This window comes from Pseudophryne corroboree, chromosome 4, assembly GCF_028390025.1.
Source record: "Pseudophryne corroboree isolate aPseCor3 chromosome 4, aPseCor3.hap2, whole genome shotgun sequence".
In the NCBI taxonomy this organism is placed as follows: domain Eukaryota; kingdom Metazoa; phylum Chordata; class Amphibia; order Anura; family Myobatrachidae; genus Pseudophryne; species Pseudophryne corroboree.
Genome location: NC_086447.1, coordinates 338,477,186 through 338,501,510, shown reverse-complemented (window position 1 = coordinate 338,501,510; position 24,325 = coordinate 338,477,186). Strand labels below are relative to the sequence as shown.

The following is a 24,325-nucleotide window of genomic DNA, read 5'->3' as shown; positions in this document are numbered from 1 at the left end:
AGCTCTTCCGGGCACAGTTTCTCTAACTGAGGTCTGGAGGAGGGACATAGAGGGAGGAGCCAGAGCACACCAGAATCTAAATTCTTTCTTAAAGTGCCCATGTCTCCTGCAAAGCCCGTCTGTTCCCCATGGTCCTTACGGAGTCCCCAGCATCCACTACGGACTACGAGAAATAGATTTACCGGTAAGTAAAATCTTATTTTTTTAATGTGTGGAATTATATGCCAGTAATATATCTGGAATTAGACGGCAGTAATGTCTGGAATTAGATACCACTAGATAGATACCAGATACCACTGTGACTGGAATGATGATGACCTATGCACAGTGACAGGACACTACCACAGCACCCTACAGCAGCAAGATGCAGCACAAGACACAGGACTAGTATATTAGTAATGTACTGTAGTATTACTGAGCACCACAATGCAGCACAAGACAATGAGCAGTGGTGCTGAACACTGATGATGATACTACTGAGAACTGACACTGAGCAGCAAGATGCAGCACAAGACACTGAAGAAGTATATTAGTAATGTACTGTAGTATTACTGAGCACCACAATGCAGCACAAGACAATGAGCAGTGATACTGAGCACTGATGATGATACTACTGAGAACTGACATTGAGCAGCAAGATGCAGCAAAAGACACTGGACTAGTGTATTAGTAATGTACTGTAGTATTACTGAGCACCACAAATCAGCACAAGACAATGAGCAGTGATACTGAGCACTGATGATGATACTACTGAGAACTGACACTGAGAAGCAAGATACAGCATAAGCCACTGGACTAGTATATTAGTAATGTACTGTAGTATTACTGAGCACCACAATGCAGCACAAGACAATGAGCAGTGATACTGAGCACTGATGATGATACTACTGAGAACTGACACTGAGCAGCAAGATGCAGCACACAACACTGGACTAGTATATTAGTAATGTACTGTAGTATTACTGAGCACCACAATGCAGCACAAAACAATGAGCAGTGATACTGAGCACTGATGATGATACTACTGAGAACTGACACTGAGCAGCAAGATGCAGCACAAGAGAGACACTGTACTTGTATCACTGAGCAGCAATAAGCACTGATACTGAGCACTGATATTGAGATTTGCCACTGAGAGAATGTAGCCACGTCCTCTCTGCTCTCTCTACAATGCACAAGTGAAAATGGCGGCGACGCGCGGCTCTTTATATGGAATCCAAATCTCGCGAGAATCCGACAGCGGGATGATGACGTTTTGCCTCGTTCGGGTTTTCTGAGTCAAGCGGGAACAACTGAGCCTGCCTCGGACCCGTGTAAACCATGTGGAGTTTGGGGGGGGTTCAGTTCTCGCAGAACCTAACCCGCTCATCTCTAACAAGAATACAATGTTAGAACATATTCTGAACCACATTTTATTTTTTTATTTTTTTTATTTTTGGGATGGTCTACCACTGCTACGCAGATGATACAGAACTGTACTTGTCTTTTTCTCCGGGCACTGATAACCCAATAGCAACCCTAAATGGCTGTCTAGCTGAACTCCAGAAGTGGATGAGTGCCAGCTGGCTGCGACTGAACCCGGATAAAACAGAGGACCTTATGATAGGACCGCAACATCAAAGGTCAAGACTGCAGCATAGCCAACCAACTGGACTTACACTCGGGGATTCAGAATTACAAACCACTGATCGTGTGCAGAATCTTGGCATTGTCCTGGATGGTGGCTTGACACTTAAACAACAGATATCAGCCACAATCAAATCCTCATTCTATCACCTGAGGAACATAGCCCGAATCAAGCACTTAGTTCCCTCAGATGATCTGCCAAAAGTCATCCATGCATTTGTATCATTTCGATTAGACTACTGTAATGCCCTCTACCTTGGTTTCCCAGCAAAAGAATTGCACCACTTACAGCTGGTGCAAAACACAGCTGCTAGGCTGTTAACTGACCAGCCCTGTTCTAGCCACATAACACCCATCCTCTACTCCCTTCACTTGCTGCCTGTAAGATGGCGAATCATCTTCAAGATTGGCTTACTGAGTTTCAAAGCCCTACATGACCAAGGCCCAAGGTACCTGGAGCAGCTTCTGACCCCATACTGCCCCACTCGATTACTGCGAACTGTAGATGAAGGACTTTTACCAGTACCTAGAATCTCCCGTAATTCATCTGGGGGTCGAGCTTTTAGTCATGCACCTCTGACTCTGTGGAATTCTCTTCCCCGCACAGCGCGAGGGGCCCCAACTATAGAATCCTTCAAAAGTAGACTCAAGACTTTCCTGTTTACTCAAGCATTTCCATAATGTCCCCTTAGTATCTACAATTTTATGAAAAGCTTTTCTGTACTTTATTATTTTTTGTACTATATTATACTATGTATCTGTTAAGCGCCTTGAGTCCTATTGGAGTAAGAGTGCTATATAATAAAATTATTATTATTAATTATTATTTTTCAGACATAGGGGGTAATTCAGAGTTGATCGCAGCAGCAAATTTGTTAGCAGTTGGGCAAAGCCATGTGCACTGCAGGTGGGGCAGACATAACATGTGTTATGTCTGCACCCCCTGCAACCCAAATCTAACTCTCTCTGTAAACTTTATATCTGCCCCCACTGCAGTGCACATGGGGGGTCATTCCGAGTTGATCGCAGCCAGCAACTTTTTGCTGCTGCTGCAATCAACTAATCCCCGCCTATGGGGGAGTGTATTTTAGCATAGCAGGGCTGCAATCGTTTGTGCAGCCCTGCTATGCTTAAAAAGTTTTCTGCAAAACAAGACCAGCCCTGCAGCTACTTACCCTGTGCGACGGATCCAGCGATGAAGGTCCCGGTCCTGACATCAGACATCCGCCCTCCGTTCGCCTGGACATGCCTGCATTCTTCTAACCACTCCCCGAAAACGGCCTTCAATGGTGAGTATCCGCCCCGGAACGCCTCCAGCGCTGCGTCATTTTTTCGCTGGGCGCTCCGTTGCCTGGTAACATCCATCGCCAGGCAACGCTGCGCGTGAGCAATGCGCATGCCGCACATGCGCAGTTCCAACCCATTCGCACCGCAGAGAAGAACCGCTGCGTGCGTACGGGTCGGAATGACCCCCATGGTTTTGCCCAACTGCTAACAAATTTGCTGCTGCAATCAGATCTGAATTACCCCCATAATCCGGATTTATCTTCCTCTGTGTGCAAAACAAGCTCTTACTCATGCACTGTATTATTGGCATTTCTGTTTCTATGTATACTATATATAATGTAATGTCAAATAACTGTACCCATATTGTATAAGGGATTCAGTAACGAGAGCCTTCAGGTTCCTACTGTATGCATGTGGGGTTGCAGTTATGTGACCGGTGGACCATGTGCATCTTGGACTGATGATGTGATTTGGTGCTCATATTCCTTTTTTTCCCACTGAACTCTTTACCAAGGTTTTGTTATACAAGTGATTATCTACAACATATGTTATTACTCATGTGTCATTTGTTTTGCAGGTTCTCAATCCATTTTATGTTTTTCAAGCTTACTCTATAAGCATATGGATAGCTATATCATACCTTGAATATAGCTTGGCTATATTGGCCATGACCCTATTGTCTATTGCTGCAACCGTATACAATCTAAGAGTGGTATGTATCTAATCTATAATATTAGATGATAAATGTTTTATTCAATTATTTCCTGCACAAAGTATAAAATATCTAAGATGTTTTTGTTTTCATTTTCCCTAGCAATCTGTCAAACTGCACAAAATGTCAGCATCCTATAACAGCATTATGGTTACCGTACTTCATGAAAATGGAGGTAAAAGAGAAGGATACATGACATACGTTTATTGTAATACTAGTGAGCAAAACTGTTTTACAGCGGAAAACCTTAGCATTCTGGAAAGGGATAAAGATACCTTAGAGCAGAGAGATCACAGACTGTCTATCTTGATTTGCCGGGCCCTGGTAAAAACACATGAAAAGCCTACTGCTAACATGATGCAGAGCATCGCTGGCCTGCACCCCTCAGCCAGACACAGATCCAGGGAAGGGGGGGCGCGATCAGTGCGATTGCTGCTAACCCCCCTTACAGGCAGAAGAGACTGCTGCACTCAGCAGCAGCAGCCTCCCTGGACTCACCAGAACCCAGGACCCGCTGGGCCTCTTCAACAGTTAATTAGTACCTGGTTCTCCCCCTTCTCAGCGCCGCTGTATTTATTACACAGCTTTTGCATTCAGTGAAAGGTTTTTGGAGGATTGCTGCTTTATTTATTTATTTACTAGGAGGGTACCGTTGCAGATGTTAGAGATATACCTCTATATTCAGTGGCGTAACTCCCGAAGGCAGTGGAGACTTTTGCCGCCGGGCGTTAGCCATCAGGAGCAGGCACCGGACAACGGACACTGGAGATTATAGATGAATCCATGTATAACCACTACTTGTGTGTGCTAGGCGCGCTGGTGATGACTTCTGCAGCGAGCAGTAGTACACCTGCTGCTGCTGCTGCAGTCATCACAGCAGAGTCCCGGGAGCCCGTCTCACCGCTGCGCTGCCATTGGTCCATGTGACAGAGGGGGCGTTGCAGCTGTCCCTCTCACTCTCCTCAGCTCTGCTGCCCGCAAGGGAGGCTAGGAGGAGGTTTGGCACTGGATCGCGGAGGTCTATGTCTCTGGAGTCCCACTGGAGCCAGCGACAGCTCTCCAAGCCAGCATACTTGAGAGGTCTGTTATACTCAACATATATAAGTGGCAATCCTCCTGGACCTTAATACAGTATTAATATGGAAGCCCATGGAGTGCCGGCTCTGTTTTTTCCGTAATGGACTATGCCATGGTCCCAGGATGATTGCCATTTATACACTCATTAGGAGGACACCCCTGCATTGATTCTATCTATCTGTGTATATATATATATATATATATATATATATGTGTGTGTGTGTGTGTGCATATATATATGTGTGTATTTATATCTATTCGTGTGTGTGTGTGTGTGTGTGTGTGTGTGTGTGTGTGTGTGTATGTATATATGTATGTATGTGTGTGTGTATCTGTCTTGTGTGTCCAGTGTGCAATTTAATTTTCTTGGCCTGTCAGTCCAAGATAAATCAATACTTTTGAAAGTTTGTTTTTTTAATTAGATTGAGGGATACAGCAAATGCGGTCTGCAGTATATGGGGGTAACCAATGCTGTCTATGGTAAACGGGGGTCACTGATGCTGCCAGTAGTATATGGGGGTCACCGTTGCTGTTCGGGGGGGGGGGGGGCACCACTGTCAATAGTGTCTCCGGGCACATGATATGAACTTACGCCTCTGTCTATATTCACTAGCAAAAGTATTCAGCGCAGCTTTCTATTAGAACTGTGAATTTACCAGGATCCAAAAAGCTTAGCTCTGTGGAGCTGGCACCCATAGCTAATACCATCTTTGGATGGCATTAGCCATTTTCGCCACTGTAGCCTAAAGTCGACAATATTGCATTCTTAGGGGGAGATGTACTAAGAAATTAAAAAAGTGGAGAAGTGAGCCAGTGGAGAAGTTGCCCATGGCAACCAATCAGCATTGAAGGAACATTTATAATTTGCATACTATAAAATTATACAAAGCAGCTGATTGGTTGCCATGCACAACTTCTCCACTGGCTTACTTCTCCAGTCTTTTCACTGCTTAGTAAATCTCCCCTTAAGTCCCTTGGGTTTTCTCTTTGCCCAGGATAAATGAAGAAACTCCTTAAATAAGAAAATCTTTAGTTACAATTAAATCCATAAGTACAAATTCCAATATGGCTTTCCCAGATCACAGAGCCTGAAAGCATGCTTTCTTACCCCCAAGTAGGAGCACTATCAGGGTAGGACTGCCAGGCCTGGAGTCCCAAGCCTGGACAGAGAGGGGGTCTGGGTAGCAGCGGTGTGGATTGGTACTGCCAGGGGTGTGGATTGGTGTCACCAGCTGATTGTAGCAAGCACATTGGCAGGCAGCCATGCAGAAACAGCACTATCAGCATTTTGAATTTGGAGACAGATGTGAGCCAATCAGAGCTTGCAGACCAACAGCCAATTAGGAGTTGCCCAATATATTGTGTTTGTGTTTCTGGCCTTTCTTTTCCCTCCTTTCTTTGCCTGCATCTCCAATTACACCTCTTATTTTATCTGTCCCCTACCAAATTCTGACGTTTATCCCCCAGCACCCACCTTTTCCCAGTGTCTCTACCACCCACTTGTGCCCTTCACAACCATTTTTCCTCTTGTCATGCCCCTCATCCCGGGCTTATTTTGACAGTCTCTGGCCCCATAACTTCTAATGACAGCCCTGCCCCCAAGTACCAGTATGAAGAGTTGTCTCTAGCCAATTATAATTTATTACAGATTGAAGCTGTTACCATACAAGGAAAAATTCATTTCTAATGTCTTCTCTTGTTCTTAAACATAAAGGGGGTCATTCCGAGTTGATCGTAGCCGTGCTAAATTTAGCACAGCTACGATCGTAAACTCAGACATACGGGGGGATGCCCAGCACAGGGCGAGTCCACCCCGCATGTCAGTGCCGCCCCACCCCCGCACAAATACAAAAGCATCGCACAGAGGCAATGCCTTTGTATTTGAGGAGTAACTCCCGGCCAGCGCAGCTCCTGCGGCTGGCCGGGAGTTACTTGTCGCTCCCGCCCCCGAACGGTCCGGCCACGCCCCTCCTTCTCCCATCCTAAATTACATATTCCTGTCCTCTTCTGTCCTGTTGCTATCACATGCAAATGCAGTAGGAGATAGGGTGTGACATGAGCTCACCACATCTACAGTTATGCTGTCATGCAAACATGATGACCTAATTTTTATCAGGGTTCAATTCTATAATAATAATAATAATTATTATTATTATTATTATTATTATTATTTATAATTAGAAATTGGAAAATTTGATAATGAATATCATTTTTTTTTACCACACATTTACTTTTTGGAACCCTCTCTAGTAGCCAACACTTGTACATGTACAGCTTAATAATATTCATCATCTGCAAGTACCGTTTTTATTAGAAAAGTTTATATTACCTTCTTTGCTAATTCAAGTGGGTGCCAGTCAGTGTTGTGGGGTACAGTATGCTGAGGGAAGTAATACAGGTTAGTCAGGACCCTGAGTAGCAAGCCAGAAGCTGCAAGATGGCCGCTGCCCACTCGAATCAGAAGTACTGCAGTCAAGGACATACAGGTGACAGCCAAATATTATTTCCCTCAGCGCACTTTCCGCTCTTGCCGTTTGTCAGTGGTGTGTTTCTGGGACTCAGAAACCCCTCCTGGCATGCGCCACTGCATGGGAAGACCTTCACCACATTACACTGCCCACTTTCTAATTTTTTATAATTACCCCCTTTGTTTTTTCTATTCAGTTCTGTTCCTTCTTCTGTTTAATATATTTTATTTTCTTGGCGCAGTTTTTCTTTTTATTATCTCCGACAAAATAGAGACACAGAATCATATTTGCCTTGGGTTATAAATCTATGCATCTTAGAAACAGGAACGCCTGTTTGTTTGATTGAGATAAACTCTGAAACCACTGAACCATATACGATGTGATTTTCACCACTGTGTACTTAATCTTCCAGAGCAAGTATTAGGCTAAGTATTATCCCGACCTGTTATTAGGAGGCTGTACACAGAAAAGAGGTATAGGACTTCACCTAAAGTTGCAAGTTGATACACAGTTTAGAGGAGCTTCCACGCTATGGATACAGCAAGCGTTAAGACTCCTATTTTATTAATTTTTTTTTAAATTATTTCACTGATTTACTCATGTTGACTCAGGTTTCTGGAACTAGTTATAAGAATTAAAATTTGGGCAAAAAAATGTGCTGTGTATCCCTGAATACCACCACAAAAAGCAATGCTGTCAATTATTAAACACTCCTAGCAAATATACTTTTCCATTACCGGATATTTCCATAAAGTTGTTTCAGTTGTTTATTAATCAGTAATGTTAATGAATCTGTGTAATTCCCATTTTATACAGACCTTGAAGAAGTTCAGTCTCAGTCGCTGGTTCCCGGTGATGTGATTGTTATTGGTGGAACAAAGCTTTTTTTGCCATGTGATGCTATTTTACTTAGCGGAGGATGCACTGTGAATGAAGCAATGTTAACAGGTATTTTCATTCCCTAGTTTTATAAAAAATTATCATATTATAGATAATAATGTGGCCATACATCAGCTGGGAAATTCCCTGATTCCCCGACTTCGCTCCTGTCCACCAATCAGTAGATTTGGATGATCGGCGATCCATCTGAGAAACAGCAAAATCCAGCATGTTAAAAATCCCTGACTCTCCAATCCTGACCATTTGTTGGTCAGAATCAGAGAATTGGGGATTTCCAACATGTTGGATTTTCCTGTTCCCCTTACCCAGGCATCGGTAGAATGGGAAATTGTCCCAATTCTCCCCTGATATATTGGTCTCTTAAGTCATTGCCTTCTTCTTTCTGAATGTATATTAATTGTTTCATTATTAAGATAGTCTGTTTTTCCTTTTAAAGATTTTTAAGGGATTGTTTCCTTAACAAATAACATATTTATTAGGTCCCTCACAAGTGCGTAAATTTACTAAGATTTATGTTTTTGACGATTTTAGCCAAGATCAATCTCGGCTGACATCGGCCATTTTTTATTGCAACTTTTTGAAAAAACGAAACTAATTTACTAAGCTCCCGTGTTTCTATCATTCGAGCTTTCTTATGTCAATGTGAGTTGTAATGCAGAGCAGTGTTTTACGGGGGATTTTAGTAAAACACTACTGAACATGACACAATGAAGCCTGGTCGGATCAATGAGATCCATGCAGGGCTTCATTGTGTGAAGTTTTGAAATAGCTAAAAATCAGAACAGAAATTGTGTGGGGTCCCCCAATCTAAGCATGACCACCCCTGGGCTCTTTGAGGCAGTCTTGGTTCTTAAAATACTGGGAAAAATTTGTGTAGGGGTCCACAGTTTTTTAAGAACCAGCACCCGGCTCTTGGACCGGTCCTGGTTCCAACAATACGGGGGGAGAGGGGGGAAGAGAGCAGTGGGTGCCGGGTTGACAGCCATTAAGTGCAAAATGAGAATAAAGTATTGACCTTTACAGTGGAACCATACGTCCCAGCAAGCCTCCCCTGCATGCTGGTACTTGGAGAACCACAAGTACCATCATGAGGTGCATTAAAGCGCCTTTCTGGCATCTGTAGTAACACAGTAAAGGACATACACACCGTACAAACGAAAACTTTAATAAAACATAAATGCACACTCACAGTCACACTTACATATACTATACATACCTACATTCCCACGGAGCCACTTTGTCCCCATGCCCATGGGGAGCAGTACGGATGGTGTAACAGTTAGCATTACTGCCTCACAGCACTGAGGTAATGGGTTCTATTCCCACCATGGCCCCAACTGTGTGAAGTTTGTATATTCTCCCCGTACTTGCTTGGGTTTCCTCCGGATACTCCGGTTTCCTCCCACAATCCAAAAATATACTGGTAGGTTAATTGGCTCCCACCAAAAAGTAACCCTAGCGTGAATGTGTCTTTGTGTACATGTGATAGGGAATATAGATTGTAAGCTCCACTGGGGCAGGGACTGATTTGAATGGACAAATATTCTCTGTACAGCACTGCAGAATATGTGTGCACTATATAAATAACTGGTAATAAATAATAAATAAATGTCCATGTAGAATCCATAGGGTATCTGTAAAAAAAAAAAAAAAAAATCCTATACTCACCTATTTCCAGTGTAGATTGGTCCTTTTCATTCCATGTAAGCATCCACAGGGTTATAAATAACAAACCAAAACAAACCCGAACCAGAATGGACTAGTAAAAGTGTATGTTTACACAAACACTTCTACTACGTGAATGTGTACCCTCTACTTGACTGTCACTAGAGGGGACCCGCCAGTCAATTAAGAGCTGCTGCCATAGCAACAGCTTCCTTATTGGCTTTGCTCTCCCATGGCACAGCCTCTCACTGTTTGCCCACAGGAATTAATGGAGACGCTCGGCTCCATTCATTTCTATGGTGGGAACCGCTAAATTGGTAAAATCACAGGGGGCAGCCCCAATTGAGCTTGTGGTTAGAGGGGGAAACTTGCATTATTATTTACAACTTGCATTGTAGTATGGCTGTTAACCACTTAACCATAGCAATATTCTATCAATTATGGACTTTTCTAGTGAATAGGCCCTCAGTGAACAACACATTGGCAAATGGTGTGACTTTTTAGTGGCCTTCATGACTTGAAACAGGAATGCCCTAATATTTGCACTTGAAATTGGCATTGGTCATTAAAATGAATTCTTATTCACTGATCACAGGAACCTTTGGAACTTCAATGCTTAAAAAACAAACATGCAGTGACATCTTTATACATATTAGGCCTATAGCGTCTAATATTAACCTAGTGAACTACTTTTCTCTCCATTTACTAATATAATTTTTCAAATTTAAGGAGAAAGCATTCCAGTGACAAAGACTACACTACCTAATATAAACAACTGCATCCCATGGATAACACACAGCGGTGATGATTACAAGAAACATATTCTCTTTTGTGGAACTGAGGTCATCCAGACCAAGGGAAGTGGTCAAGAACTTGTGAAAGCTGTTGTCCTACAAACTGGTGGGTTTTCCTATTCTAACAATTAGTCGCAGGAAGAGTGAAACACTTAAAGAGACCTATTTACAAATACTGCATATACTACACAAGTCACACTGTATTATTACAGTCAACTTTGTGTCACAAAACAACATCCAGTGAAGAGGACTAATTATTGCACATAATTAATAACTAGTATGCCACTACTGATGTTACTGCTGTTACACAATACAACACAGCTTCATTGTCTCAAAGCGATTGATTCTGATTTATGATACACTGTCTATAATTATTTAGTCATTAGATTTTAAAAGGAATGCAACATTTGTATTATTGTGAAGTGATTATTTAGCAAAATCTAGTGGTGTGAATAACAGATGTCAATAACATAAAACATCTTTAATTAGGATTTAATACAGCAAAGGGAGACCTAGTGAGATCCATTCTATATAACAAGCCAGTCGATGTGAAGCTGCACAGAGATGCCATTAGGTTCCTCATGGGACTCGTGGGTATTGCTATTATTGGAGTTATCTATACAGCGATTGTCTTCACAAAGAATGAGGTAAGTGTTCCTGTGCATACAAACAAGTCGGTGCAAATTGTACATGCAATACATAAGTAGGCTCATTTATCAATGAGAGATACATTTCACTTTGAGTGATAAATTGCACTAGCCAATCAGCTCCTAACTGCCATGTTACAGACTGTGTTTGATAAATAACAGTTAGGAGCTGATTGGCTGGTGCAATGTATCACTCACAGTGAAATGTATCACTCATTAATAAATGAGCCTAAAAGTATGTATTCAGCAAAGCTAATCCTTCTCTGTGTTCCCTAATCTTTCTTAATGGAGTTACATTTATAAATATATGTAACAACAAATATAGTGGTCTATTTACTAAGCCTTGGATGGAGATAAGGTGGACGGAGATAAAGTACCAGCCAATCAGTGTCTAACTGCCATGTTACCGGCTGGGTTTGAAAAATGACAGTTAGGAGCTGGTTGGCTGATACTTTATCTCCGCCCAATTTATTTCCATCCAGGGTTTAGGAAATAGACCCCATGGTCCCAACCAACCAGCTCCTAACTGCCATTTTTCAAACCCAGCCTGTAACATGACAGTTAGGAGCTGATTAGCTGGTACTTTATCTCTGTCCAATTTATCTCCATCCAAGGCTTAGTAAAGATACCACAAAAACTGAAAACAACACCCACATTTGTATAGTAATATTAGATATAATAAAGGTCTGGGATGCTTAGCAGAACATTGTATTAGTCAATATTTTGAATAGTGATGTTGGTACGCAATGAACAAAACAAATTTAGATTTTAAAATGGAATCGGTATGTGATCCCGGCGGATGGGATGCCAGCGGTCACAATACCAACTCCGGCATCCTGATGTTCATGATCCCGACAGGTGTGAGGTAAGTATTCTACCCCCTCAACCCCCTAAGACTCTTTTACCGTAGCCTAACCCTAACCTCCCCCTTAGTGCCTAACCTTAACCCTACCTTTCTGCAGACTAACCCTAACCCTCCCCCATTAGTTCCTAAACCTAACCCCCCTCAGTAGTGCCTAACCCTACCCCCCCCCCCCCCCCCCACTGCCTAACTCTAACTTCTCCTCCTACAGTCTAACCCTAATCCCCCCCGGGTAGTGTCTATAACTAACACTACCCCCCAGCATCCAAATCCTAACTGTCCTATGTATACTTACCTTCGGGATCTTGGCTGTCAGTATCCCGGGATCCTGAATGTATACCTGTTAAAATATAGATTACTTACCTGACTTGGTCATTACTAGTTCCTTAACATTTAATTTTGAGCAAAAGTTTACAATGTGTTATTAATATAAATAGAAGAAATAAGAAAATCAACCCCTGCATTGTTCTTCCTGCTATAATGCCCTAGGCAACTTTTATAGTTACTATTGGTGGAACTGTCCAGCTTACGATGCTGTGACACTAATCTGATGTGGCCATTCATAGCGAGGAGCCTGAGCTGAACGCAGACTTCCCATGGTGGTATGATACCACTTCATTTCTCAGTAACCCTCTGTCTGCATATGAGATGTTCACTTTGCCCGGAATATGTCAAAATTTATGCAGCTGTACAAAAATATTGAAACTGCTGTATACGAGGGGTGTGCAGTAAGTTTCCAGATGTGCAGTGCATAGGTAGAGTAGACACAATCTGACTGTCTGGTTGTAATATCTGACTAAAGTTCTTGTGAAATGTAAAGGCACAGAGCAGTACTGTACATAAGTAGCACTGCGCACCGAATAAGTCAGCATGTTCACTTACTTCACAAACTCATTATGGAGCACCATGATCTTCTATGACTACAAGAGTAGTTTATGAGAGCTGGAGAGTACCGACTGTCAAAGTCAAAAATATTACATAGAGAGAACATACAGACTCCACACATATGAGTCGCTATGCTTGCAAATACGCGCAGCGAGCACAGCAATATACGGTACCATACGCATTTACACAGACATGCCACAGAGATAGATTCAACACATATTTCATACAGCACATAAGTTGAACATATCAAGCGCCAGACATCATAATGTTTTAAATGTATTTAATGGAGTAACATCATGTATGTGTATTATTGGAACAAAGCAAGATAGACATGTCGTGTTTGGTATTAAAGCAACCAGATTAATGTGTATATCAATTTGATGCCTGTTATTAAGATGTAGCTTATTGCAACAAGTAGATATGATTAAATGTATGAAAGCTAAAGTCACTCTTATTACAACAATGGATTTCCTGGAAAACAGCATGCTTGACCAGTGGCTATCTCCTGTAATTTGTCCATCAAGGCTGAACCTCGTTTGCATATGAATTGACCAGTGACTCATCATGAATGAGAAAGTTCCCTCCCTTAGACTAGTCTGTGCACTCCCCCAAACTACATAGTACATTGCTGATGAGACACACAGAAGTCTCTGCCCTTTTTCCCCTGGGTCCTGAGCGAGATCGAGTGTTGGTAATATTTTGCTTCTGTTAACTGGAGTTGAGAGCTAAAGAAGGAGGAACTGGAGCGTAGAAAGCATTGAGCAAAATATGGTAATTGTATCGCTGGCCTGTAACTGTATGTATTTGATTTAGTTTGTATTAACTGCTTACTGTATAAATTGTAACCATGTAACTATATATATATATATATATATACTGTACATTGTGATATATTGAATACATATCCTTTTAATAACAAATATATACATCAATGAGCTTTGGAACTCAGACAATGTGTGGGTGTATTGTTTTCTCTTAAGGGATGTAGTGTTTTGCGACGTACAGCGCACTTTTATCGTATATGGTAATAAGATGCACCTGGCATCCGCAGTATATATTAGAGCTGGCATTTTAAATATTTGTTAGAAAGCAATTTGGCATTTACACAACCAACTGCAAGCTGCTTTTGGGAAGGAAGCACCATCCCAAACCCACTGTGCTTGTGTGGTTTGCTGAAATTTGGCATGGGAGATGGTCCCTTTAAGATAAGGAGCACTGCAGCCGGCCTGTGTCCTCCATAACGAGGACAACATTGCTGCTGTGCGTGCCATAGTTGAGGTAGATGACAGGATGACCGTGGCTCAGTTAGAAAAGGAGATAGGCATCTCATCAGGATCCATCCACTTAATACTCCATGAATAGCTTAGCTCAGCTATGCAGCTGACTGGTATTCCAACCAATGATGCATAGGATTTATTTTGAGTTGCAGTGGAGACCTTCATCCAGCATGTAGAAGACATACCTGCTTCAGACTGGTCCAGCTGCTTCAGCAAGTGGTTTGAGCCCATACAACTTTGCATAGACACCCCTGGCAAAAACGTTGAAAAAATGTAATGTTCACTTTGATGTTAAATTTAATACTTTTTTGTGCATCCAGGAAACTTATTGCACACCCCTCGTATGTAGCATATATTTAGTTTGTACAGTAAGTTACATTATCTGTCCAGATAATGGTATAAGGGAAGGGTTCACTGCAACATACTGCTCTGCATATTTTTGTGTTCTTGTTCTGACATGTCACAAGAAGTTTGTCTCATCTTGCCTTTTTCATGTTACTGTATAAAAGGGCAATGCCCAACCCATCCCAAGAGCTCACTACATTTGTGTACCTATTCCTACCATGCACACTCATGTACCATGAAGCTAAATATCACATTATTCTGTTTGCTATTTCAATGCTTTGGTTTGAAAAACTCATTAGTAGACACCTATCAATTGATACAAAACTCTAATCATAATACTAATAATAACAAAAACAACAACAAATACAGGTTGAGTATCCCTTATCCAAAATGCTTGGGACCAGAGGTATTTTGGATATCGGATTTTTCTGTATTTTGGAATAATTGCATACCATAATGAGATATCATGGTGATGGGACCTAAATCTAAGCACAGAATACATTTATGTTTCATATACACCTTATACACACAGCCTGAAGGTAATTTTAGCTAATATTTTTTATAACTTTCTGTATTAAACAAAGTGTGTGTACATTCACACAATTCATTTATGTTTCATATAGACCTTATACACACAGCCTGAAGGTCATTTAATACAATATTTTTAATAACTTTGTGTATTAAACAAAGTTAGTGTACATTGAGTCATCAAAAAACAAAGGTTTCACTATCTCACTCTCACTCAAAAAATTCCGTATTTCGGAATATTCCGTATTTCGGAATATTTGGATAGGGGATACTCAACCTGTAATAATAATAATAATAATAATAATAATAATAATAGTAATACATAATAAATGTTTACAATTATCTCAGGTATTTAGCTAGGTACCCATGTTTCCCTAATGACATAAAAACAAAACTATGTACTATTTTTTTCCCATTTTGTGTGCCAATATTTTTTAAATTGTCTATACTTATATATTCATCTTTTGCTTATGTGATTTAAACAAATATGGCCTAAAAACAGTGCATACTGTAAATTAATAATGAAAATAATGCTAACCATAGATTAACAATTCTTTCACATCTTTTTAACCCTTAGGCCAGTGTTCAGGACATAGTATTGATGTCATTTTTGATGCCAACCGTTACGGTGAATGCAGCTATTCCTGCTTCTCTTACGCTGGCTCTTCTCTATGCTCAGACGAGGCTGAAGAAGCTGGGCATTTTCTGCATCAGTCCTCAAAGGATTAATTTAGCCGGGCAACTAAATCTCATGTGTTTTGATAAAGTAAGTTTAATCTTATTGTGTCATTTAACACATTCCATAGACAATTTCCATCATCTTGGACATGCCCTGCTGAGTCTTTCACTGAGCACATTCCTTAAGTTTTTGTGGACTTGTTATTTCCATTTGTAAATACTTTTATATAATGGGGCAGATATGTTTTTATTGGGGCTTTGTATATAGAATGCCTCTTGACTGTGTCTGCAGTACAGAATTTAGCACAGGTATGTGATAAACAAAGATAACAAAGGCCTAGCCTAGCCCAAGGAGGAAATCCAGAAAATACAATTCTGCATGTAGTAAATGATGCAGAAATACATGAACCAGGCATAATGTGTAGATTTAGAGTCGCACGCTGTTGTGATAGTTTTAGTCAAGTCTGCAACTTTATACTTATGCGAGTATCAGTCCTTCTACTGGTGTACATGTGTACATCTGAATGTAAGAACTGGGATGCCGGTGGTATGCGGTCATAATTACAGCAGTCGGGATCCAGACGGCCCTAATCCCGTCACATCCCAGAGGTAAGTACCGGAGTTGGGGTTAGTGTTAGGCACTAGAGGGAGGGTCCATATGCAGCAATACTATTGTGTGCATCTTTAAATGCTACCATTGAACACTTCACCAGCCTCATGCTAGCTGCAGATTCTCCATTAGAGAATGGCCTCCAGTGTGCGTGATTAAGCAACTGAGTTATGCGACATGCCTGCGACACTCCCATAGCAAGTCAGGGCATCTCTGTATGTCTGAATAGCCACCTTCCAGGGATGCCCAATACAAATACTCATCAAGTGCTACTATGGGATGCAATCAATTTGCCAGCTGTTGGGATCCTTGCGGTCAGGCTACTGCTGTCAGGATCTTGACAGCTGGCATCCTGCCCTCCGGTAAATAGTATGTAACCTGCTACTACAACTCTGTGCGTACAAAACGTAGGATGCATGCTAGAAACGTAGACACATGCACAGGTGAAAACATCAACCATTTGCACGAATATTGGCATAGCGTGCAACTCAGAATCAGACCCTAAATGTTAAAGGATTCATTATTTCTGCAGCAGCGGTGACACATGAATGTACATGAGCCAGTTACATGACAGTAATATCTACTCATGATCGCTTCTTGTGCCAGTTATAACTGCTCATCCACTTTAACAGAACTGACATTTGCTGCCATGCTTTAGTGTAGATTGTAAGATTACATAAAACAACAGTAGCAGTTTAGTAGATCTAGGTCTCTATTAATTTGTGATGATAGCACAGTATAACTTTTCTACTACTGCTTATGGGGGTCATTCCGATTTGTTCGCTCGCTAGCAGATTTTAGCAGCATTGCACACGCTAGGCCGCCGCCCTCTGGGAGTGTATCTTAGCTTAGCTGAATAGCGAATGAAAGATTAGCAGAATTGCGAATAGAAAATTCTTAGCAGTTTCTGAGTAGCTCGAGACTTACTCCTACACTGCGATCAGCTCAGCCCGTTTCGTTCCTGGTTTGACGTCACAAACACGCCCTGCATTTGGCCAGCCACTCCCCCGTTTCTCCAGACACTCCCGCGTTTTATCCTGGCACGCCTGCGTTTTTCCGCACACTCCCAGAAAACGGCCAGTTTCCGCCCAGGAACACCCACTTCCTGTCAATCACACTCCGATCACTTCAACGATGGAAATTCTTCATTCGGACGTGAGTAAATCTACTAAGTTTTGTGCTAAAATACTTAGCGCATGCGCACTGCGTACCATGCGCATTTTCGCCTTAATCGCTCCGTTGCGAAAATCGGCAAACGAGCGAACAACTCGGAATGACCCCCTATGTCAGCTACGGAAAATCTCTCCACCAATACCGTAGCGGTAAGAAGACACTTACAGTATTTCACCTCTGATTAATCCTTGTCACTCTGTATATGCGCAAATTGCTCCAATAAGAAATCATTTTTTAGGGGAATGTATGGTCCTTCAGTCACTAGTGATGAGCACCGGAAATTTTTCGGGTTTTGTGTTTTGGTTTTGGGTTCGGTTCCGCGGCCGTGTTTTGGGTTCGAACGCGTTTTGGCAAAACCTCACCGAATTTTTTTTGTCGGATTCGGGTGTGTTTTGGATTCGGGTGTTTTTTCAAAAAACCCTAAAAAACAGCTTAAATCATAGAATTTGGGGGTCATTTTGATCCCAAAGTATTATTAACCTCAATAACCATAATTTCCACTCATTTTCAGTCTATTCTGAACACCTCACACCTCACAATATTATTTTTAGTCCTAAAATTTGCACCAAGGTGGCTGTATGACTAAGCTCAGCGACCCAAGTGGCCGACACAAACACCTGGCCCATCTAGGAGTGGCACTGCAGTGTCACGCAGGATGGCCCTTCCAAAAAACACCCCACAAACAGCACATGACGCAAAGAAGAAAAAAAAGAGGCGCAATGAGGTAGCTGTGTGAGTAAGCTAAGCGACCCAAGTGGCCGACACAAACACCTGGCCCATCTAGGAGTGGCACTGCAGTGTCACGCAGGATGGCCCTTCCAAAAAACACCCCCCAAACAGCACATGTCGCAAAGAAAAAAAGAGGCGCAATGAGTTAGCTGTGTGACTAAGATAAGCGACCCAAGTGGCCGACACAAACACCTGGCCCATCTAGGAGTGGCACTGCAGTGTCACGCAGGATGGCCCTTTCAAAAACTACTCCCCAATCAGCACATGACGCAAAGAAAAATGAAAGAAAAAAGAGGTGCACGATGGAATTGTCCTTGGGCCCTCCCACCCACCCTTATGTTGTATAAACAGGACATGCACACTTTAACCAACCCATCATTTCAGTGACAGGGTCTGCCACACGACTGTGACTGAAATGACGGGTTGGTTTGGACCCCCACCAAAAAAGAAGCAATTAATCTCTCCTTGCACAAACTGGCTCTACAGAGGCAAGATGTCCACCTCATCATCATCCCCCGATATATCACCGTGTACATCCCCCTCCTCACAGATTATCAATTCGTCCCCACTGGAATCCACCATCTCAGCTCCCTGTGTACTTTGTGGAGGCAATTGCTGCTGGTGAATGTCTCCACGGAGGAATTGATTATAATTCATTTTAATGAACATCATCTTCTCCACATTTTCTGGATGTAACCTCGTACGCCGATTGCTGACAAGGTGAGCGGCGGCACTAAACACTCTTTCGGAGTACACACTTGTGGGAGGGCAACTTAGGTAGAATAAAGCCAGTTTGTGCAAGGGCCTCCAAATTGCCTCTTTTTCCTGCCAGTATAAGTACGGACTGTCTGACGTGCCTACTTGGATGCGGTCACTCATATAATCCTCCACCATTCTTTCAATGGGGAGAGAATCATATGCAGTGACAGTAGACGACATGTCCGTAATCGTTGTCAGGTCCTTCAGTCCGGACCAGATGTCAGCATCAGCAGTCGCTCCAGACTGCCCTGCATCACCGCCAGCGGGTGGGCTCGGAATTCTGAGCCTTTTCCTCGCACCCCCAGTTGCGGGAGAATGTGAAGGAGGAGATGTTGACAGGTCGCGTTCCGCTTGACTTGACAATTTTGTCACCAGCAGTTCTTTGAACCCCAGCAGACTTGTGTCTGCCAGAAAGAGAGATCCAAGGTAGGTTTTAAATCTAGGATCGAGCACGGTGGCCAAAATGTAGTGCTCTGATTTCAACAGATTGACCACCCGTAAATCCTTGTTAAGTGAATTAAGGGCTCCATCCACAAGTCCCACATGCCTAGCGGAATCGCTCTGTGTTAGCTCCTCCTTCAATGTCTCCAGCTTCTTCTGCAAAAGCTTGATGAGGGGAATGACCTGACTCAGGCTGGCAGTGTCTGAACTGACTTCACGTGTGGCAAGTTCAAAAGGTTGCAGAACCTTGCACAACGTTGAAATCATTCTCCACTGCGCTTGAGACAGGTGCATTCCACCTCCTATATCGTGCTCAGTTGTATAGGCTTGAATGGCCTTTTGCTGCTCCTCCAACCTCTGAAGCATATAGAGGGTTGAATTCCACCTCGTTACCACTTCTTGCTTCAGATGATGGCAGGGCAGGTTCAGGCATTTTTGGTGGTGCTCCAGTCTTCTGTACGTGGTGCCTGTACGCCGAAAGTGTGCCGCAATTCTTCTGGCCACCGACAGCATCTCTTGCACGCCCCTGTCGTTTTTTAAATAATTCTGCACCACCAAATTCAAGGTATGTGCAAAACATGGGACGTGCTGGAATTTGCCCAGATTTAATGCACACACAATATTGCTGGCGTTGTCCGATGCCACAAATCCACAGGAGAGTCCAATTGGGGTAAGCCATTCTGCGATGATCTTCCTCAGTTGCCGTAAGAGGTTTTCAGCTGTGTGCGTATTCTGGAAAGCGGTGATACAAAGCGTAGCCTGCCTAGGAAAGAGTTGGCGTTTGCGAGATGCTGCTACTGGTGCCGCCGCTGCTGTTCTTGCGGTGGGAGTCAATACATCTACCCAGTGGGCTGTCACAGTCATATAGTCCTGAGTCTGCCCTGCTCCACTTGTCCACATGTCCGTGGTTAAGTGGACATTGGGTACAACTGCATTTTTTAGGACACTGGTGAGTCTTTTTCTGAGGTCTGTGTACATTTTCGGTATCGCCTGCCTAGAGAAATGGAACCTAGATGGTATGTGGTACCGGGGACACAGTACCTCCAACAAGTCTCTAGTTGGCTCTGCAGTAATGATGGATACCGGAACCACGTTTCTCACCGCCCAGGATGCCAAGGCCTCAGTTATCCGCTTTGCAGCAGGATGACTGCTGTGATATTTCATCTTCCTCGCAAAGGACTGTTGGACAGTCAATTGCTTGGTGGAAGTAGTAAAAGTGGTCTTACGACTTCCCCTCTGGGATGACCATCGACTCCCAGCAGCAACAACAGCAGCGCCAGCAGCAGTAGGCGTTACACGCAAGGATGCATCGGAGGAATCCCAGGCAGGAGAGGACTCGTCAGAATTGCCAGTGACATGGCCTTCAGGACTATTGGCATTCCTGGGGAAGGAGGAAATTGACACTGAGGGAGTTGGTGGGGTGGTTTGCGTGAGCTTGGTTACAAGAGGAAGGGATTTACTGGTCAGTGGACTGCTTCCGCTGTCGCCCAAAGTTTTTGAACTTGTCACTGACTTATGATGAATGCGCTGCAGGTGACGTATAAGGGAGGATGTTCCGAGGTGGTTAACGTCCTTACCCCTACTTATTACAGCTTGACAAAGGCAACACACGGCTTGACAAATGTTGTCCGCATTTCTGTTTAAATACTTCCACACTGAAGAGCTGATTTTTTTGGTATTTTCACCAGGCATGTCAATGGCCATATTCCTCCCACGGACAACAGGTGTCTCCCCGGGTGCCTGACTTAAACAAACCACCTCACCATCAGAATCCTCCTGGTCAATTTCCTCCCCAGCGCCAGCAACACCCATATCCTCCTCATCCTGGTGTACTTCAACACTGACATCTTCAATCTGACTATCAGGAACTGGACTGCGGGTGCTCCTTCCAGAACTTGCAGGGGGCGTGCAAATGGTGGAAGGCGCATGCTCTTCACGTCCAGTGTTGGGAAGGTCAGGCATCGCAACCGACACAATTGGACTCTCCTTGTGGATTTGTGATTTCGAAGAACGCACAGTTCTTTGCTGTGCTTTTGCCAGCTTAAGCCTTTTCATTTTTCTAGCGAGAGGCTGAGTGCTTCCATCCTCATGTGAAGCTGAACCACTAGCCATGAACATAGGCCAGGGCCTCAGCCGTTCCTTGCCAATCCGTGTGGTAAATGGCATATTGGCAAGTTTACGCTTCTCCTCCGACGATTTTATTTTAGATTTTTGAGTCCTTTTTTTACTGATATTTGGTGTTTTGGATTTTACATGCTCTGTACTATGACATTGGGCATCGGCCTTGGCAGACGACGTTGATGGCATTTCATCGTCTCGGCCATGACTAGTGGCAGCAGCTTCAGCACGAGGTGGAAGTGGATCTTGATCTTTCCCTATTTTTGGAACCTCAACATTTTTGTTCTCCATATTTTAATAGGCACAACTAAAAGGCACCTCAGGTAAACAATGGAGATGGATGGATACTAGTATACTTATGGATGACGAGCGACTGCCGACACAGAGGTAGCTACAGCCGTGGACTACCGTACTGCGTCTGCTAGTATAGACTGGATGATAATGATATAAAAAATATATATATATCACTACTGCAGGACAGGTATATATTGTATAATGACGGACCTGCTGGACACTGTCAGCACTGCAGACTCCTAAACTACTAGTATGAAGAAGATAGAAAAAAAAACCCACCACAGGTAGGTATACAATTATGGACGAGTGACTGCCGACACAGAGGTAGCTACAGCCATGGACTACCGTACTGCGTCTGCTAGTATAGACTGGATGATAATGATATAAAAAATATATATATATCACTACTGCAGGACAGGTATATATTGTATAATGACGGACCTGCTGGACACTGTCAGCACTGCAGACTCCTAAACTACTAGTATGAAGAAGATAGAAATATAATGAATGACGGACCTGCTGGACACTGTCAGCAGAATGCGTTTATAGAATAAAAAAAAAAAACACCACACGAGTGTTTAACTTTTTCAGGCAGACAATATACTGGTGGTCACTGCTGGTCAGTCACACTGGCACTCTGGCAGCAAAAGTGTGCGCTGTTAAATATGTACTCCTGCTATAACTGCTCCCCAGTCTCCCCCACAATTAAGCTGTGTGAGCAGTGAGCACTACTCAGCACAGTCAGATATACATAGATGATATTATCATGCAGCACACTGAGGCTGAGCACAGATATGGTATGTGACTGTGTATCGTTTTTTTTCAGGCAGAGAACGGATTATATTAAATAATAAATAAAACTGGTGGTCACTAGTATAACTATCAGCAAAACTCTGCACTCTCTGAGTACTCCTAATGCTCCAGTAAATCAAGTGTCTCACTCTCTATCTAAACGGAGAGGACGCCAGCCACGTCCTCTCCCTATCAATCTCAATGCACGTGTGAAAATGGCGGCGACGCGCGGCTCCTTATATAGAATCCGAGTCTCGCGATAGAATACGAGCCTCGCGAGAATCCGACAGCGGGATGATGATGTTCGGGCGCGCTCGGGTTAGCCGAGCAAGGCGGGAAGATCCGAGTCTGCCTCGGACCCGTGTAAAAAGCGTGAAGTTCGGGGGGGTTCGGTTTCCGAGAAACCGAACCCGCTCATCACTATCAGTCACATGAGCATATGGGATAATTTTACTTTTGGGTTCAGAGCCAGCCGCACAACTGCACACATTTGATTTAAGAACAATATTAGCTTTATATGCGTGCCTTAGGGCTTTTCTTCCTATGATAAACAGACTGACTTGTCTTATGCTGAGTATACACCTGGCTGACTTCTCCACCAACTGCCGGCTCCGCTGACACGCTGTCAGCCAATTTGGTAAACATAAACACTTACCAATCGGCCGCTTGCTATGTCAGGCCAGACACCACAATTTGGCGGCCAGCAGTGATGTCACTCTCGGTGGTTCCTGTCGCTGGAATATGGGACGGTCATACTCACAGTCAGACATGCCGATGTACAGGATCTTCAAGATATTTCACATTGTCTGAGATGCAGGACCGACCTGATAAGTCTGTGATCGGCATCGTTCACAAACATTTCGGGTGTACACACCAGCTGATCAACTACAGATATATTGTTCATCACTTGTACAAATGATATATCTTTCTAGTGTGCACACAGCTTTAAATCAGAATATATTAGTAAATCATCATTCAGAGCACTACAATTATTTAAACATAGAAACAGAGATTTTGACAGCAGAAAAGAACCACTTGATCCTTATTTCTGTGTAATGATATCCTTATGTCTATCCCATGCATGTTTAAATTGTTCTACTGTCTTAGCCTCTACCACCTCTGATGGGAGGCTATTCCACTTGTCCACTACCCTTTCTGTGAAGTAATTTTTCCTCAAATTTCCCCTGAACCTCCCCCCCTCCAGCCTCAGTGCATGTCCTCGTGTCCTACTGCTTCTCTTCATTTGAAGAATGTTTCCCTTCTGGACTTTGTTAAAACCCTTGATATATTTGAAAATATCTATCATGTCCCCCCTTTCCCTTCTCTGCTCCAAACTATACGTATTGAGATTTTGTAGTCTTTCTGGGTATGTCTTGTGATGTAGGCCATGCACCATTTTAGTTGCCCTTCTTTGTACAGTTTCTAATGTATTAATATCCTTTTGAAGATATGGCCTCCAGAATTTAACACAGTATTCTAGATGAGGCCGTACCAATGTCCTATACAGTGGCAGTATTACTTCTGTCTGTCTTTCTTTCTTTTTCTTTCTTTCTTTCTTTCTTTCTTTCTTTCTTTCTTTCTTTCTTTCTTTCTTTCTTTCTTTCTTTCTTTCTTTCTTTCTTTCTTTCTTTCTTTCTTTCTTTCTTTCTTTCCTCTCC

General features: G+C 42.9%; 1 protein-coding gene across 1 annotated transcript in view; it reads left to right on the top strand.

The window, feature by feature from the left end:
• LOC134909505 (probable cation-transporting ATPase 13A4) overlaps positions 1-24,325 on the top strand; it is a 332,428-nt gene that overhangs the window by 53,774 nt on the left and 254,329 nt on the right. Inside the window, exons 7-12 of the mRNA XM_063916442.1 lie at positions 3,491-3,625; positions 3,728-3,800; positions 7,987-8,118; positions 10,465-10,635; positions 11,019-11,176; positions 15,651-15,839. Of these exons, the coding sequence (XP_063772512.1) occupies positions 3,491-3,625; positions 3,728-3,800; positions 7,987-8,118; positions 10,465-10,635; positions 11,019-11,176; positions 15,651-15,839 (858 nt within the window). The remainder of the gene's footprint in view (positions 1-3,490; positions 3,626-3,727; positions 3,801-7,986; positions 8,119-10,464; positions 10,636-11,018; positions 11,177-15,650; positions 15,840-24,325) is intronic.